This window comes from Quercus lobata, chromosome 4 (assembly GCF_001633185.2).
Source record: "Quercus lobata isolate SW786 chromosome 4, ValleyOak3.0 Primary Assembly, whole genome shotgun sequence".
Classification (NCBI taxonomy): domain Eukaryota; kingdom Viridiplantae; phylum Streptophyta; class Magnoliopsida; order Fagales; family Fagaceae; genus Quercus; species Quercus lobata.
Genome location: NC_044907.1, coordinates 81689460 through 81707441, shown reverse-complemented (window position 1 = coordinate 81707441; position 17982 = coordinate 81689460). Strand labels below are relative to the sequence as shown.

The window sequence follows — 17982 nt, the reverse complement described above, 5'->3', positions numbered from 1 at the left end:
AATTCATAAATAAAATAAGGAACATGAAATATTGTGTGATAGAGATATGAAGGGAAGTTCTAAACACTTGTTTATATATGTTTATTTATTTAAGGACAAAACTTAGGTATAGTACTTTAGGTGCTGTTCCTTAGGTTCCCTTTTTAAGATTTAGTTATGTGACTATTTAACTAAAAAATACAATTCCATCGCATAAGAAAAAATCCACATAGCAGGATTTTAAAAAGTGAACCTAAAGAACAACACCTAAATATTGTATCTAAGTCTTGCTCTTTATTTAATTACCAATCAAACAGACTCAGACTGGATTTAAAGGCTAAATGAGTCAAGCTTGAACAAGGCAAACAGTGTGTTGTTCAGGCTTACAAAAATAAAATTTGTAAACTAATTTATAAACAAGGGTGGTGATCATCTAGGCTCATAAGCAACTTGATATTACAAAAATATATCTAAAAAGTATTGATATATTCTTGTTAAGCTTCAACTATAATAGTTTGGTTTTCTTAATTCAATTTTTATGTTTAATTTGGCTTTTAATTATGCTCAGTTTGCATAATTGCATACCCCTTTGGGCCATTACTTATCATTGTGTCCAGAATGTTTGGTTTCTTTTTCTTTTCTTTTTTTTTTTTTTTGGAGAAGAAATGTTTGGTTACTTGGTGCTCAAGTGGTACGTTTTATCAAATTTGTAAACTTGTCAAGCTAGCTTAACAGACTTATATTAAGTAGAAATCAAACTTAGGTTTAAAAGTTCAACATAAGCTTGATCCGAGCTCAAGCTCATTTAATTTTTAACAAACAAAGCCTAAGAAAGTATAAAGCTTACTCAACTATTTAACTTGTTTGCAGCTCTAAACTGTTGGACGTAGGGTCATGATTCAAACTCAAGCAACAAACCAAGTCATTCATAAACAATTTGAGCTTGACTTAATAAAAAGTTCGTTCATGCTTGTTTGTTTATAAACAAGCCAAGCTTAAGTCTAAGTTTTAGGTTTGTATATTAAATAAGCCGAGCTCAAGCAAAATATTCATGAACAGAATTGTGAACAATAAGGCTTGATAAAAAACAAGTTAAGCTTAGTTATGTGCTTAGTAATAAGCTTGATATGAGCTTGAAAAATAAAATCATATTTTACTAATCCTTTGTAGGGAGAGTTGGGACCATTTGTCCAAATTAAATAAGCTTGATAATATATTTATATTAGATCTTGAACTCAAAAACTTGATATATTACTCGAACTCGATTTGATTAATAAATCAAGTCAAGCTCAAACTTTTTAACTTTTTGACGATGTTAAGTTCAAACATTATTTTTTATGCTTGGTTCAAGCTTGAGCTTAAGCTTAAACATTTTTTACTTTTATTTTCCAGTCAAATTTAACACGTTCAAAATCTCGACACACACCCACACACAAAAAAAAAAAAAAATTAAAAAAAAAAAAAAACCCATTGGCTTGTTTATTTGCAGATGAGATTGCTATTAATTACAAGACGTCTAAGGCTTATCCTCTATTTGCTTTTCTTATCGCATTGAAGAGTTTAAATTAGAATGAGTGTTTGTGATTGACTGATTGTGATTTGACATGACTTGTTAAATTAATTTATGCAAAGCTCAAGTGGGAAAAAGGGAAAAAATGCATATTGAAGAGAAATGGATAAGAAAAAAATTTGAATTTAACCAGATTCATGGAGGACAAGAAATTTCATTGAAAAGATAATTCTAAGATCATACCGTGCAAAGTACATCTTCAATTCTTTGGATATTAACAGATGCTAAATCAACTTCTAGCTTTGTGGTCTTGGACAAGATAAGAGAAAACCTGACTTCACAGTAAAAGTAACTTTCAAATCATTACGAAAAATTCTTAGATATGGCTCTCAAAAGACTCTTTGGATTGTCAACATACCTAGCCATATAATTGGCCACACTAGGCAATCGATGTGCATGCATGAATAAAGACCTTGCTTCATAAATCATTCCAATTGACTCCTTACGAATGAAAAAACACTTGACAGATGAAGAAGTTGGGTCTTTTTTCTTTTCTTCTTTGCCTCCATCCTTAAACACTAATCAATATAAAGAAAACATCAATTACACTAGATCTTTTAAAAAGTCAAAATTGAAAAGGTATCAAGGACACATCCTGACTTGACTGCTTCAGATCTATAGTACAGTTGGAATAACAATGAGAAGTAACTGCAATAAAACAAAAACAAACCAAAATTTTAAAAGTTCGTCTCTCTAACAGCATTAAAGAAAGGCTTACCAAAAAACCGATAGCGATAGAAACCAACATCGATCCCTTCGCTTGCAATCTTATTGTACATGGAATAAGAATCCCAGGAAATATCCAGTTGTCTCCTGTCTGCCACCTCTTCAGCAAACTTGACAACCAAAACATTCTCATCTCCTAAAACTCTTTGTAGGTGAGTTTTTGTTTTGTGCAAATATGGGCCCTGAAAATAGTTACACTTCCATGCTTAATTAACAACCCAAATATTAGAATAAGGTTTTTTTTTTTTTTTTTTTTTTGATGGGAGAATAAGGTTTTTCTATTTTCATTGATGAAAGTGCTATTATTTTACAACACTATTTTGGTATACATCATCATCTACTACTGGAATTAGTTGTCGCATTACTTTCACAAACTTATATATACGTTAAAATATGGAGAAATGACATTCCTACCATTTAAAAACGCTATTTTGAATGGCATGATAAAGACAAACATAAACATATACTGGGAATTTGAAAAAAGCCAGGATCCTAATTCATTGATTGATACAAATGGGGTGTCTACTCAATACTGATAATAGTCCTATTCTTCTTGATACAATTGTGAATGTACTGGTAGCTAAAGCCTGGCATAATCAAGGATTTTCTAGATTTTCAATTATTATGTAATAGATTTTAAGCTAGAAAGAGAGGTTTGAGGAAGTACAAAAGACTACTCTGAAAGAATAACTTAGAAGCTTTAGGCTCAAGCTGGTCGATCTGATCAATAAGCAAAGCGGCTACAGAAGCTGAAATCAATAGTGCAGTGGTTGACTACATCAACAAGTCTCAATACTTTGTAGTTTTTCCATATGTCTACTATTACCGCTTTGTTAATCACTATACATCTTTGTTTCATCATCTAATGCACATATATGATTCCCTCAAGGATTGTCAGGTCTCATTACCGATTGTATAAAAGAAAGGAAAATGAGCTGCTATGCATAATACTACTTTGATTATCAAAAACTAAAAGTGATCATGATTTATCCGTTTTTATCAACATAAATTAATTTGATTTGGATATATTTTTCCAATAATTTAATTTCCACCTAGTTTTTAATAGATGAAGATGAAGCTCACACAGTCACTGCTTTCAAAGTGTAATTATTGTGCTCTCTAGGCATTGAGCCTTAAGCCAAAAGTCATTGGCTGCATATGTGACTTTCAAAGTGTAATTATTGTGCTCTCTTGGCATTGAGCCTTAAGTCAAAAGTCATTGGCTGCATAAGTGACTTACCAATACAAATATTACTTTTCTTTATATTTTATTATTTGGTTTTCTTCTCCTATTGTCTTTTCTCATTTTCAATTTTCTAAACTCATTTGCATCATAACTATAGGTGGTATGGTTAATAATCAGTTCCGGCTGGCTGCTTCAGTGTAGCGTTCTGCGAAGATAAATTGAAAAGCACATTTCTGGTGCTGTTATGATATACTAAAGGTATGCTTCTGCCCATATTTTATTTTATTTGTAATTCTTCGTTGAATTCTGATAGCTTTTGGACATGTAATTTGGGTAATACCTACGTAGATGGAGTTGATCTTTGGTAGTGATGTATCTAAAATCAAAGACGTTCATTCTTTGACCTTTTCCGATTCTTTTGAGTACAAATATATACATAATAATAATCGTGGCAGGACTTAATCATTGAAATTCTGAAATATGCAAGGAAGCGTCTGAATAAATGATTTTATAAATTTAGAGGTTTCTATGCAGCACAAAATCATGGAGTCATGCAAATAGTCTATCTCAGCAGATGTTGATGCTGCTGAAATTTATAAGAACTCTAACTGGCCAGCCATACATTAAAATTCATTAATTTTTGGATTGTTAATATGACCTTTTGGTTTACCCAGGAAATTTAAAAATTCTTTGCAGCAGTGTTTTTTTCGCAGAGTAAGGAGAAAATGCTTTGACATGATTCATAGTGGCATATGCATATAAGTTTCTAACATACGCAAACCAAGTTACAGTTATATAAGTCTCATTATATATGCCACAGTTACAACTTCTTATATGAAACTTTTCATGTTCTTTAATATCAATTATTTCTTAATTTCAGGTGCAAACAGTAAACAAGCCGTGTGAAAATTTCATCTAGACTGGGCATCAAAAACTGACATTCGCTACCAGGTTGAAGCTGAACCATAATTTATGCTTATTTCCCGTACAAAGAGAAATATTTTGCAACTTCATGTCACTAAATAGTATGCTGATGGAATGATTTTTATTTTGTTTGGGAGGTCTGAATTTTCTCTGGATATTTAGTTGTCTTTTGTTGTTAAAGTACATGATTTTATGTCAGGGATGGACCTAGTAGGGGGATCGAACCCTCCCCTGGCCCAAAATTTTTTTTTGTTTTTGTAGGTATATTTTATGTTATTAATAGTTGGGCCCCTCCCTTCCACAACCTTCGCCCCTGTTAGCCAGCCCCGCGTAGACAACCTATAGGACCCTTTTCAACTTTTTGACGCAAGGGAGAGCAAGGTGATCAAAGAGAGGAGATTGGAGAGGGAAGAGCCCAAAGTAGATTAACTAAGATTTTAAGAATATAATTACATACAAAACCTAGAAAAGCCCAAAATTGAGAAGGATGAAATCCATCTAAAAGCATTAGCACTATCATGCAATATCCAAGACAGCCACTTGTCATAAGCACTATGAGAAGCAAGTATACAACAAAAGATCATTAAATAGAACAACTCATCATCATCAAGAATATACCTTCTTTTCTTGTTACAAAAGACACATGGAAACTTAAAATTTAAACATTTTATACTAAGACAATACAAAATCAATTATAATAATAATAATAATAATAATAATAATAATAATAATTACTTGCAAGAAAAAAAAAACATAAATTGATGGACTCCTTAATAGAAATTTCAAAATCATATCTTGAAATTTTTTGCTCATTCAACAAAATTATAAATAGACCATTTATAAAAAAGATATAAAAAAAAAAAACCTGTATTTCTTTTTTTTTTTGATAAGTAAAAGATATATTGATAAAAAAGGGGACACCCTAGTGCACAGGGAGTGTACAAGGGAAAAGAAATCAAATACAAAAATTACAAGAGTCTAGGAAATCAATAAAAAAGGGGAAATATTTATCTTGCAAAGCAAACAACATATTTCTTTACCAACCATGCACTCAAGTAGAAAAAAACGCTTGTTTTTTTTTTTTTTTTTTTATTCCAACAATTTATTATTCAAAACATGTTCTGACTGTCCAAAAGAACAACAAAATAAAATTATGGCAGACCAAGAGAGATTATAGGCGTCTTTGTTTTTCGTAGAAGCAAATATAGGCGAGTTCGACAAAAAATTAATTAATACTTATAATATTATGATATTCAAATCTTGTAGTATTAATCTTGTATCGACTTTCATACTCAAGGAATCGCCCAACAGTAAAAATTTAATTCATGTAAAATTAAGTCTTAACAGTTGCAAGTTTGCAATCATTATTAATGCAAACAAAACCCACTATCATAGAGGGTCCCATATGCTAAATTGCTACACATGGAAATACTAATGTAATTTTTTTTCCTAAAAACAAAAAAAATAAAAATAAAAACCTCAACAAAACAACTATAAACTTGAATCACACCAAATCTTAAACCTATCTGACAAATGTTTTGAACTCACTTTTGACCAATGACCCAAGTAATTGAGCATCATGGTATTATAGACTTAATAATTATTAAGTTTTTCATAATTATTACAATGACATGAATTTCGTATTTGTTTTCATATTTTGTAAACACTTATGCTTAACTACTTTTACAACTTATCACATTGAGTTAGTCTAGGACAAGTGTTATATGTTCCAAGAAAATAGCCGCATACTTGGGTATGTCTGTTCTTAACAAATGAAAAATGAATGTAATTATAATAATTAGTATCTTTGTAGTAACAAATCTTGGTGTAGGTAACATTCCGTAAATATTGTATCGCAATGGACAAAAGTTGGATGGAGAAGCGGAGGGGTACAAGGGAATATTTTGAAGGTGTAAACCAATTCGTGGAATTTGCTGCTCCATCCGCCCGCAATGGGAAGATCTTATGTCCTTGTGTGAAATGTGTGAATTTGCTTATACAACCGCTAAATGTGGTACGTGAGCACTGTTGGGGTTCGGGGATGCTTAAAAATTACAAACTTTGGAAATTTCATGGTGAATCGGCGGCTGCTACGCTAGCTACCGAATGTGGGAGCTCTCATGTGCAAGAAACCCAAAATCCATATGGTGATTTCCATGGGATGTTGCACGATTTGTGCCCCCCGCATGAAATCCCACCCGAACCAATGGAAGAAGGTCCAACTGCGCAATGTCCGGGTGAAGGTCCGAATGATGACGCCAAGAAGTTTTACAAGATGGTAGATGATGTAGACAAACCTTTATATGAAGGTTGTACAAAATTTAGCATTTTCTCAGCCATTGTCGTGTTGTTCCAGTTGAAGACTTTGTGTGGTTGGACAAATAAGTCATTTACTCTGTTGCTTCAAGTCCTGATGGATATGCTTCCTTCAGACGCTAAGTTGCCAAAGGACCATTATGAGGCTAAGAAGATAGTTCGAGACTTGGGTTTGGGTTATGAGAAGATCCATGCTTGTCCCAATGATTGTATGCTGTTTTGGAAGCAAAATGGTAACCTCGAAGCGTGTCCTTGTTGTAAAGCTTCAAGGTGGAAAACAAATGAGGCATCTGTTGCTAGTAAGCATGCTTCATCCAGTAAGGGGAAGAAGAAAGCTGCGAAGATCCTACGGTGGTTCCCCTTAAAGCCAAGATTGCAGCGACTATTTCTGTCACCCGATCTGGCTAGTTCTATGAAATGGCATGTTAATGGTCGTACTGATGATGGGGTAATGCGGCATCCTGCTGACTCAGATGCATGGAAAATGTTTGACAGTAAGCATTTACACTTCTCATCTGACCCTCGTAATCTCAGACTTGGATTAGCTGCGGACGGGTTCAACCCCTTCGGAATTATGAGTACTAGTCACAGTACGTGGCCTGTCATGTTGGTCCCGTACAATCTCCCACCTTGGCTGTGCATGAAACGGTCATCTTTGATTCTATCATTAGTTATTCCTGGTCCTACCTCGCCAGGGATTGCTATAGATGTGTACTTGGAACCGTTAGTAGAAGAACTAAGGGAGTTATGGGATGTTGGAGTACAAGCATACGATGCATCTTCAAAAGAAGTATTCCAATTGCGTGCAGCATTGATGTGGACCATAAATGATTTTCCTGCATACGCAGATTTGTCGGGTTGGAGTACCAAAGGTGAGTTGGCGTGTCCTTCTTGTGCCATGACGACCGAGTCTCGATATTTGAGAAATGGTCGCAAATTCTGTTACATGGGACATCGGCGATGGTTGGATGTTGACCATGATTTCCGCAAAGATGGTATGTCATTTGATGGATCCATTGATACTCGATTGGCTCCTGAACCACCAGTCACATCTGACATTATTGTGGAAACTGAACATTTACTTGGACGTTGTCTGGGTAGGAAATGTCAACTTGCTTACAAAAAAAGGAAGAGAAGGGAGGCAGACCAGAGTGGTTGGAAGAAAAGGAGTATATTTTTTACCTTGCCTTATTGGGAGGATCACAAGTTGCGACACAATCTTGATGTGATGCATATAGAGAAGAATGTGACGGACAATATACTAAGCACACTGTTGAACTTGAAGGATAAAACGAAGGATAATTACAAGGCACGCCTTGACTTGGCGGACATGGGGATAAGGAGTGAACTCCACCTACAACGAAAAAGTGATGATCAGTATACCATACCGGCTGCATGTTTTCATATGACTTCATCGGAGATAGATGGTTTCTTGCAAGTTTTGAAGGATGTAACAGTGCCCGATGGGTATGCTTCCAATATCTCACGCCGTGTGAATATGAAAGAACGCAAGATTTCTGGTTTGAAGAGTCATGATAATCACATATTGATGCAGCAACTTTTTCCCATAGCATTACGTGGGTCTTTGCCATCTCATGTTAGTAGGCCTTTGATAAAGTTAGCTTGCTTCTTTAGACAAATTTGTTCCAAAACCCTTACGGTTTCAGATATTGTGACTAGTGAGGCAGAGATTGCAGTGACATTGTGTGAATTGGAAAAGATATTTCCTCCATCCTTCTTTACAGTGATGGTACATTTGGTCATGCACTTAGCTGCTGAAGCTAAGATTGGTGGTCCAGTGCACTACCGTTGGATGTATCCCATTGAGAGGTAAGATGTGTGTAATATTATTGATCAACGTCCAGTTTCATGTGCGTGTTCGAATTACCATTGCCAATCATTAATCTTATCATTCCTTTATAGGTACCTCTCACGTCTTAAGTCTTACGTACGAAATAGAGCTGCTCCGGAAGGGTCTATTGCTGAAGGATACATAGTAGAGGAGTGCTTAACATTCTGTTCACGGTATATGGAAGGAGTGGAAACTATATTCAATCGACCCACCAGGATGATTGAGGAGTCAACGGGGGTGGTTTCGATCATGACACTAGACAATAAAGAGTGGACCCAAGCCCATCGCTACGTTTTATTCAATTCTGAAAACATCAACCGCTTTCGTGAGTAAGTATTACATATACAAATATAATTGCACGTCAATCCAATGTACGTAAGGTCTATTAACCCTAATACAATTGCCTGCACAGGATGCACAAAAGATTGATAGAGGATGAACTTCGAAAAGGCCACAATCGTAACGTTTCCGATACCATTATATATAAGCATCACATGGAGAAGTTTTGTACATGGTTTGGGGGTCACGTACGTATGACATTTTCAACTTATTAAACTTGTAACACTGTCTCAACTATGATTAACTGTACTGATATGAATTATTTTATTTTGGCCAACTGATGTTAGGTGATGTCCCTCACTGATGCTGAGAAGGAAAGGGAGGGAGTTAGTGATACCCTTGTTGCATTGTCCAAATGGCCGTATATTTATGTAAAGCGGTTCAAGCATTATGTAATAAATGGCTTAAAATTTAGGAGTGTAAATGATGAGGGAAATAGGAAAACGCAGAATAGTGGAGTTAGTGTGGCTACTGATGGGGGCAATACTTACTATGGTATTTTAAGTGATATAATTGAGTTGAATTATTCTGACAAAATCAAACATGTGTTATTCAAGTGTAAATGGGTTCATGACCAACATAGGAGAGGATATAGGACTGATGAATTTGGGTTTCCTATGGTAAACTTTACATACTTCATACATGGTGGGGATAAAATGATGGATGAACCATACGTCTTGGCATCTCAAGCTACACAAGTTTTTTATGTGGAAGATAAAAGGCACAAGGATTGGTATGCTGTTGTCAAAACTAAAGCTAGGGACGTGTTTGATGCTGGTGTTGGTCCCCAACGTGAGGAGGATGATATATATAGTTTTTCTGAAAATGTTCCCTATAACTTAAGTAGTCATGAGGTTGTGAGTGACAACCTTCGTTGGGCTCGGGATGATCTAGAGGGAATGACAATTGATGCCTCCATCATTGCTGAAAGAGATCTTCATGGAGTAAACAATGAAGATGAGTTTATTGACGATGAGTCTGACAATGAAGATGACAACAAGGATGAGTACACCGAGGATGAGTAGTGTATTATGTGTTTGGATGTTACAGTTGTTAATGAGAACGTATTCATTCATGAATTAGTTGGAATGCCTCTGTGTAATATTTGTTGAATTTGTTAATTCCTCTTAATATTGTTAATTCCTTTAATTTTTACTTATGATGTATCCAATTCCTTCCCCTCTTCGCTATTGGATTTGAAATTCATTTCTTATGAACTTGGATATATGATCGTGTGGTGTTAGGGTTTCTTTTCGTTGTGGTTGTAGTGTTTGGCAAAGAGAAGCTCTTAAACTTGGATAGGGTAGTGTATATATTGTTAGATATTAAAATAAGTTATTTTACCCAAATATTGATATGGCTAGGATTGAAACCATTATTCCGAAACTAGGTTTATATCATACCATATAGATTCGAACCAACTATCATGTTAAGAAATAGGTATGGTTAGGATCGAAACTAGTATTCCAAAACTAGGCTTAGGTCATACCATAGGTTGATTTGTAAGTGAAAGTTTGGTTCACCCCATTAAGCTCATATTTAACCCTTTTAATTAGTTCATTGATTAATTTAGTTAGTGCTGGGCCTGCTGGCTTATAATCAGTGTACAAGTCGTGGTCAACTTTAATCCATCCAAACATATGGGTTTGTGTTATTGATTTTCTGATTATGGAAAGACTAATATGTTATCATGTGATCATAACAAAAGAGATATGGCATTTACCAAGAAATTATATTTTGCTATTGGTGTCATAGCTGTTAAGCTTCAAAGTCATAGGATACTATAGAAGCAAAGGATTTTAAGCAAGCTCTTCCAATCCATGACTAATTATGTTTTTATTTTCACTTTGATACACTGTCATATCATGGCTTTAACAGCATTTTATCTGTCAAGATATTTATATTAATTTATTTTTGAGGACTCATGTTTAATGTGTATATCATTTGGTGGGGACATTGTAAAAAATAAAAATTTAAAAACATAACCTCATATTTTAAAGTAATTTTTATACAAGACTACCGTGCACTATTATGATGATTGAAGGTAAATATTAAACAATTATTTTTACATTAATTCATCACTTTAAAGTTGTGGTGATATTAATAGAAACGTCATGTCTCTAGACTCTTTTTTCTTTTTGATAATTTGATAGCTAAAAAGAGATTTGAATTATGAACGTATTTGTTAGGAATATCAAGAAATGTAAGTTAAATTACAAAATTTTTATAATAATAGCCTCATTATTGTTGCTACATAACAGGGCTTAACTTGTCCTTTGATATTTATGGGCCCATTTTATTGTGTCCTTCATTAAGTCATTACCCCAATTATGTTGCATGAAACATTCCACCCTTTCTCCAAGTCTGATGGTGGATAGTACTCATCCTATAGCTGAACGAGTCCTGAATATCTTATTATTAGATATTTTTGAAAGTTGAAACCCCTATAGAAAGGGACATTCTAACCAAAGACATAAGCTGCATACATACAGATAGAAGACAGACAGACCCTACAGCAGATGATGGAACCACAGTGGGTGGAGACTAGAGAAGAAGAGAGAAACCTTTCTTTCTTCCCAAACATCATTAAAATTGAAAACCCATTTATCATATGTCAAACCACTTGATTTTTTGTACCTCAGTTGCTTATAACATGCAGTACAAGCCAACTGTCTAAACCCACCAACACAAAAAAGGTGTCATTAAAAACATAGACGTCAAAAGCAAATTAAAATTTTTCTTTTTCTTTTTCTTATTTTGAATTTACATGACTTGTAGCAGATTGTAAATATACCTAAGTCTAGCTTTTTATTGGTTCATTTATGGGGGTTTTAAAATCATCTTTAATATCTTACCTTCATGATCTTAATTACCATAGGTCCTCACCCAGCTCAATTCTAACAAAAATTGCGACATTTAATATAAAGTTTTCTTCTGCCTATCTTGGTGCACACAACGTGTATATGGTTGAACTATTGTAAAGGGTGTCAGAACCCAAAAATGTTTCACTTACATGTTATGCAATTGATTGTTGTCTATAATTAACAGTTTTTTTGTTTTCTAAAGTTGTTAGACGCAGGAATGGGTAAGAAACGCCGATTGCCACTTGTAGACGTCGGCGAAGGACCCTCGAGTTCACGACAGAGAGGGGAGGAGCTGCAAGCCGCCCATACTAGTGATGCTGGGTCACAACCCACAGGTAGTTTACATATCTTCAAATGTAACATTTGATATTTATTACTGTTGTAACTAATTTTTTGGTCGTTTGCTGCAGGAATGGAGAGGGACCATCCATTGACAATTGTGCAAGTTGGCCAAGGTTCATCACACTCACGAGACATCATGCAGGAGGAGTTAAGGGCCGCCTATGATGCTGAGCACGCAAGATGGGAGGAAGGAGATGATGATGAGACACAGCCGCCTTCTGCAGGTAGTTATTCGTACAGTGTAAATTATTCTTAGGGTAACACTTTTATGTTTGCTGTTAATGACTAAACTCTAGCCACCTATATCTTTAACCTTATGTTTATATGGTTTCAATTTTTTTAGTAGTTTTGACTTGATACATACTTTAATTATTAAAGTAAAATGAAATTTACTAATTGAATGAATTAAAATTCAGACAATGATCCAAAAATTTAAAATGTATAAATAAGATTAACAATTTTTTATCTCTGTTGGTTCACTAAAGTTCCTTTTTTTTTTTTAATAAAAAATAATTCAAGAGGAGAAGTTAAAGATTTTGAGACATGAAGAATTTCAAACATTACTACCTCTTCGTTGCGCTCTTGTGCATTAGAAATTTCAATGATTTTTAAGATTGAGTCATCTAACTGCACTTTCAGAGAAACTATGTCAGTGCTGTAAAGTAAAACGTAGAAGTTTGATGGTAATGTGTAAAGTTCAAACCGTCCAAAATTCTACTGGTTGATGAATTGGTTATGCAATTTGAAGAAAATCATTTGCTTTTAACAGAGCATCAACAACCATGAGTTCTATTGCCTAACAAAGGATCACTGTCAAATTTAATTCATTAAGTGTTCAAAAACAGATGAAAGACATCTATGCTGGAACTACTATGTTGAAGTTCCACATTAACAAATGTAGTTTCCAGTCATGACCCAACTATTCAATTCTTGGATTATAACATTAGTATTCCAAACAACCTAAAGCATAGTTTCTGGCAGCAACCACAAACTTATATTGGCATGAGAAGAGAACCTACCTTATAGCCTTAAACACCTGCCAATACTCTCCCATGAAAATGAAGACAATTGAACCTTTCATTTTTAATTGAGGAGACTCAAAGCAAAGAAGCAGACAACTAAGATAGCTTAGCTCAGTTGTACATCTCCACAAGAAGAAGATATAGGGTCAACTATAAATATATATATATATATATATATATAAAAAATAGAAATTCATTAATTATTACAAACAACTGTACATTTGAGGCATTAAGCTTTGTACACAGGGTGGAGTCTCCTCCAATTACATATAAAAGCCAACAAATTTAAAGCAAATGACAGAGGATTCTAATCCATACTATCATATTCCAAAAAAATAAAACAAAAACCAAAAGGTTTAGACCATTTTTTGTGATGCTATACTATTTCTTACTTATCACCAAATTTTGTAGATGCATTACTCCTAGGTTGGTGGAATGAACAAATTTTGGTAAGTGAATTCTATTATTTATTTTACCTTGCCATTTTCTGAAGTTTCCAGTGTTTTAATAATTGATTTTGTACGTATCAGTGTAAGACTTGTGCTGATTATCAAAAATTAAAGTGCAATATTTGTGCAGAGTGCACATCAGAAATCAACTGTCATACGCTTAAAAAACTATTCCATAATTATGTTCGTTATAATGTTTTTCAACAAGCTAATAAAACCTATAAGCATATGTAAATGAGTTGATGTGCTGTAGCAAATTTTAGACTTCCTAACACAATTCTTGTTTCATTAACTCCAAATACAAATACAAATCTCCCTCTTCCCTCACTAAGCTTGAGAAACCTCTTAATTTTATTTTTCATTTTATCAGAAAAAATTTCTGAAAATATATTTTAAACTACTGCTCTTACTGCATTTTAATTAACTTTTCCCTTCTGTTTCTAAGAAAAAAAAAAAAAACACACTTTTCCCTTGTAAAAATGTGCAGTTCGCACAGTATATAAATCAGTTTTTAATTTGATGATGGATATATTTAGATCTAAACAGAAGAACAGAATTAATGTTGGGGGGACATTACCTTATGTATAATATTTTTAAAATATTTTGTTGACCCTTTGAAATAAAATTTTGAACTCCTGATCCCAAACTTTTTTAAATTCAACAGATAAAATGAGCTTAAATATGATTATCTAGACAATATCTTAGCATTTTTAAACATTAAATGCAAAAAGCCCAACAAAAACCAATTTGATCTAAAATATAGGGGAAAAAAATAGTAAGCCCAACATCAAAAGTAGAAAATTTGTTGACCTTAAACTTCAAGAAAATTTTCTGTATGGTTCTCTGCTTTTGAATTTCTTCTTTCCTTCTTTGTATTCTGCTTTCATGTCTTGGTATTTAGCTTATGCTTCTGCTCCGTTTATCTTTCATTTTTTTTTTATGCTCTGTTGATGCTGTTTTCAAATGGGTTTTCTGGTTGGTTTCTATGAAGGGATTTTTATTGGTATCTGATGGAGTTTTCAGTGTTGGGTTTACAGGGACTATTTTTGGGTCTTCCTGAGAATTGTTAAGGGTTTGACAGTGGGGTTTTGGCTGTAGTTCCAGTGGGATTTTTCTTGGCTTATTGTAGGATATTTGTAGTGAGAGTTTTGGAGGATTTGCTGGGTTATTTTCAGTGGGGGTTGAGATTGTCGATTTTGGGGTTGATTTTATGGGTTAAAACAGGGATATTTATGGTTCTATTTGGGATTGCAAGGGCATTGTTTTTGGGTATTTTTGATGGTGTTCTTGGCTGGGAATTTGGGTGTTTCAGGGATTCTTGCAGGTTTGGTTTGTGAGAAGGTTTTGTTTGTGTATTTTCTGGGTTTTGATAGTTTTTGTAGCGTGTCTGGGAGTTTGGGTGTTTCTCTGTGGAGAGGGTAGAGACGTGTGAAAAATATTTAGGAAACTTGATTTGCATGGGAGGCCTTACTTATTTTTTAGTAAAAGATGGTGAGGTCGCGTGGGATGGGAGATCGCTTTTTCTTTGGCACTTGGCCAGCTTGCAATTTGTTGAGGGTATGGAAAATATTTGGTTGTGCATGGAACCAAATTGGCTGTGCAAACTTGGGGGTAAGGACAGAATTTGTTAAATCTTCTCCTCGATGGGTTCTACAAGAAGTGAGATTTAGGGAAATGATCCAATTAAGTACCACCACTTGACATAATTAGGGACCAAATCGATTTCAAATGTGCACTTCTTTAAGCAATTAATAAAAAGCAAAGCCTAAAATGGTGATGACCCGATTTAATAGAATTGGACTTGTTCCTTGGAAAAGTAAATGAATTTCTAAGGAACAGAAACTCCAATGAAATTGGACTCAATAAATATAGTGGCACACATTTCATGCAAAATCAAGTAATACTAAGAAGGAAAATGGTAATGAGTGTCCTTAAGGAAATTTTACTAAACTTCTTTGGAGTTTGGGTTAATATTCCTAACTCCATTTAGCACAGTTACTTTTATCTCATATTCTGTTCACTGTGGATGTGTAACATCCTTGTCATCAGAGAAAAAACAAAAAGAAAAGAGGGGGTCAAGTCAGATTTTTAGTTCGCACGTCCCCCCCACCTAACACCAGTCCCCATCACTCATTTTCACCCACCTCTCTTCTTTCTATTGGCTGGCTGCCTCTATTAGGGTCTTTCATTTTCTTTCTTTTATCTTTACTTAAACACACACACACACACACTCACTTCCACACTCACCCACCGGCCTCCACTCCAAAGCAATCAATCCTCACCATCATTTTTTCAACAAGATCACTGCAAAAATACTTAGGAACCCCAAAGCATCTTCATCACTTTATTTGAGGTAAAAGTTCTAATTTCTTTTGATGGGTATTATGTTTTTGTTTGAGGTTATTTTACCCAAGCTGTAATAATGATATTCATGTGATTTACGAGCTTTGGAAATGATATTCAACTTGGCTGTGCATGTACATGACACTGGCAGTAATGGTGTTACCAATATTATAGGTATTATGGTTGACTTATTTGTTATTATTAGTTTCTTTAAGTATCAAAATGTCCACATTTACAAAGATCACATATATCATGTTAGTTGAGCACTTGAGCTATATACAGTGACTTTTCTGTAATTGTGAACTTTGAAATTTCATTCTCTCTAATAATGGTTTACTATATGCAGACGATTTGGTCCAAGAAACCGCACCATCCAATGATGGGCGTGCAGAAGATGCAGTTCGGGAAACCCCAATATCCAATAATATAAATAAAAGACGTGGAATAACGCTAATGCAGCGAATATGGGCTCTTCCACCGAACAAGAAACTTGTATGTGGGTTAAATGGGAGCATGCAACCGGTTGGGGAAAGCGGGCAAACATTCAAAAGGTGGTTGGGCACCTTATGCATCTGCCGCAACTATTGCCCACTTATGCCTGCTACTTGGACGCATGTCGACCGTAAATGCAAAGAAGACGCCTGGGTAGAGATAGAGGTTGTATCAAATTAAGCTACTTTTAATTGTTATGTATAGTCGTGTATGTGCTAAATGACATTTTCAGTAGGGTGAATTATTGCACTATGCTAACTCAATTTTTGCATTTCAGAAAAAGTGGATCATTGACCCAGATATTATCAAACCAGCAAATCAAATGAACTGGGCAATGCACTTGTTAGGGGAGTTGAGAAGGAATCGAAGGAGTAAGTTAAAAAAAAAAATGCTACCCAAAAGATGCGTTAATAGAAGATGTTTATCTCAAAAAACCATCTTGGGCTGACGAGCAGGACTACCGCGCACTAGTTGACTATTGGTTTGCCGGCAAAACGAAGGTTGCACTATTTTCTTGCTCTATTATCTTTTACTGGTAATATACATATGATGTAGAAATGTCTATACCGAGTACAGTGTTTTAACTGATTTGTTTGTTTTAATTTGTTGGCGGGAATGTGTAAAGGAATTAACGGATACGAACAAGAGAAGTCGTTCGTTTCAGACGGATATAGCGAGGACAGGGCCTATAAGTTTTGCACAAACTGCTGACAATATGGTAAGAAATGCATTATGCAACAACATTCACAGTTTTAATGCTCTACTATTTTAATTGAACTTGTGACATATTGGTGGTATCAATAAATTCTAGTTGTATTTATTTATTTATTTTGTTCTTGAAAGAACATGGTCGATTCGAATTCATGAAAATTAAAATAGATTTTGTCGGCGTGAGTTTAGCATTGAGGAAGGGCTTGCATGGAGATGACAGTAATGGTGGCAATGCCCAACATTGTCGTAGGGTCCAAACTAAGCAATCCACAATTTCATTACTGTAATAATATAAACTTCTTGGTTTAGAAATAATCAATATTAAAAAATCACAAACGAGTTTCCGTACATATTGTTTGGTTGAATTAAAATTATTATGTGTGATGAATCTGAAGAGTTTGAAGAAACTAGTTTACTGATCATATGCACAGTGTTAGGGTAAGGAAGACTTGGCTTTTTTGCATGTTTATGATTGTTAATAGACATTTCTTGTGATATTTCCTGTTTTTGATTAGTGATTTCATTAATATTTATGTTTGCCATTTTGTTAGCAAGAGTTTGGTTTGGTATATAGCAATTGGGATGCATATAGGCAGGGGGTTGTAGCTGCGTTTAAAACGTGGCTATAGAGTAATTGTAAAAATATTTAGGGGGTTGTAGCTGCGTTTAAAACGTGGCTATAGACAAATTCTAAAAATAGTTAGGGGGTTATAGCCGCGTTTTAAACGTGGCTATAGGTAACAGATATAACCACATTTAAGAAACGTGGCTATAGTTGTGGCATTTTCGCCGCGTTTTAAATGTGGCGAAAATGTCTTCAAAGCTGTCAACAAGGGTGCTATGGCCACACTTTTTCAAACGTTACCT

General features: G+C 34.5%; 3 protein-coding genes across 3 annotated transcripts; 2 read left to right on the top strand and 1 right to left on the bottom strand.

Annotated features, from left to right (window-relative positions):
- Nucleotides 1–1669: 1669 nt before the first annotated feature.
- Nucleotides 1670–2461, bottom strand: LOC115984275 (probable RNA-dependent RNA polymerase 5). Its single transcript, XM_031107239.1, has 3 exons — nt 2268–2461; nt 1908–2067; nt 1670–1820 (listed from the first exon to the last, which is right to left on the bottom strand). The coding sequence occupies exons 1-3, from the start codon at nt 2326–2328 to the stop codon at nt 1727–1729; spliced, it is 315 nt and encodes a 104-aa protein (XP_030963099.1). The 5' UTR covers nt 2329–2461; the 3' UTR covers nt 1670–1726.
- Nucleotides 2462–6243: 3782 nt separating this feature from the next.
- LOC115985917 lies at nt 6244–9917 on the top strand. The gene is made up of 4 exons (XM_031108807.1): nt 6244–8531; nt 8625–8882; nt 8966–9080; nt 9180–9917. Exons 1-4 carry the CDS (start codon nt 6244–6246, stop codon nt 9915–9917), a joined length of 3399 nt encoding a protein of 1132 aa, XP_030964667.1.
- A 2317-nt stretch (nt 9918–12234) lies between these two features.
- LOC115985916 lies at nt 12235–16880 on the top strand. Its single transcript, XM_031108805.1, has 3 exons — nt 12235–12322; nt 16259–16569; nt 16682–16880. Exons 1-3 carry the CDS (start codon nt 12235–12237, stop codon nt 16850–16852), a joined length of 570 nt encoding a protein of 189 aa, XP_030964665.1. The 3' UTR covers nt 16853–16880.
- The last annotated feature ends 1102 nt before the right edge of the window (nt 16881–17982 follow it).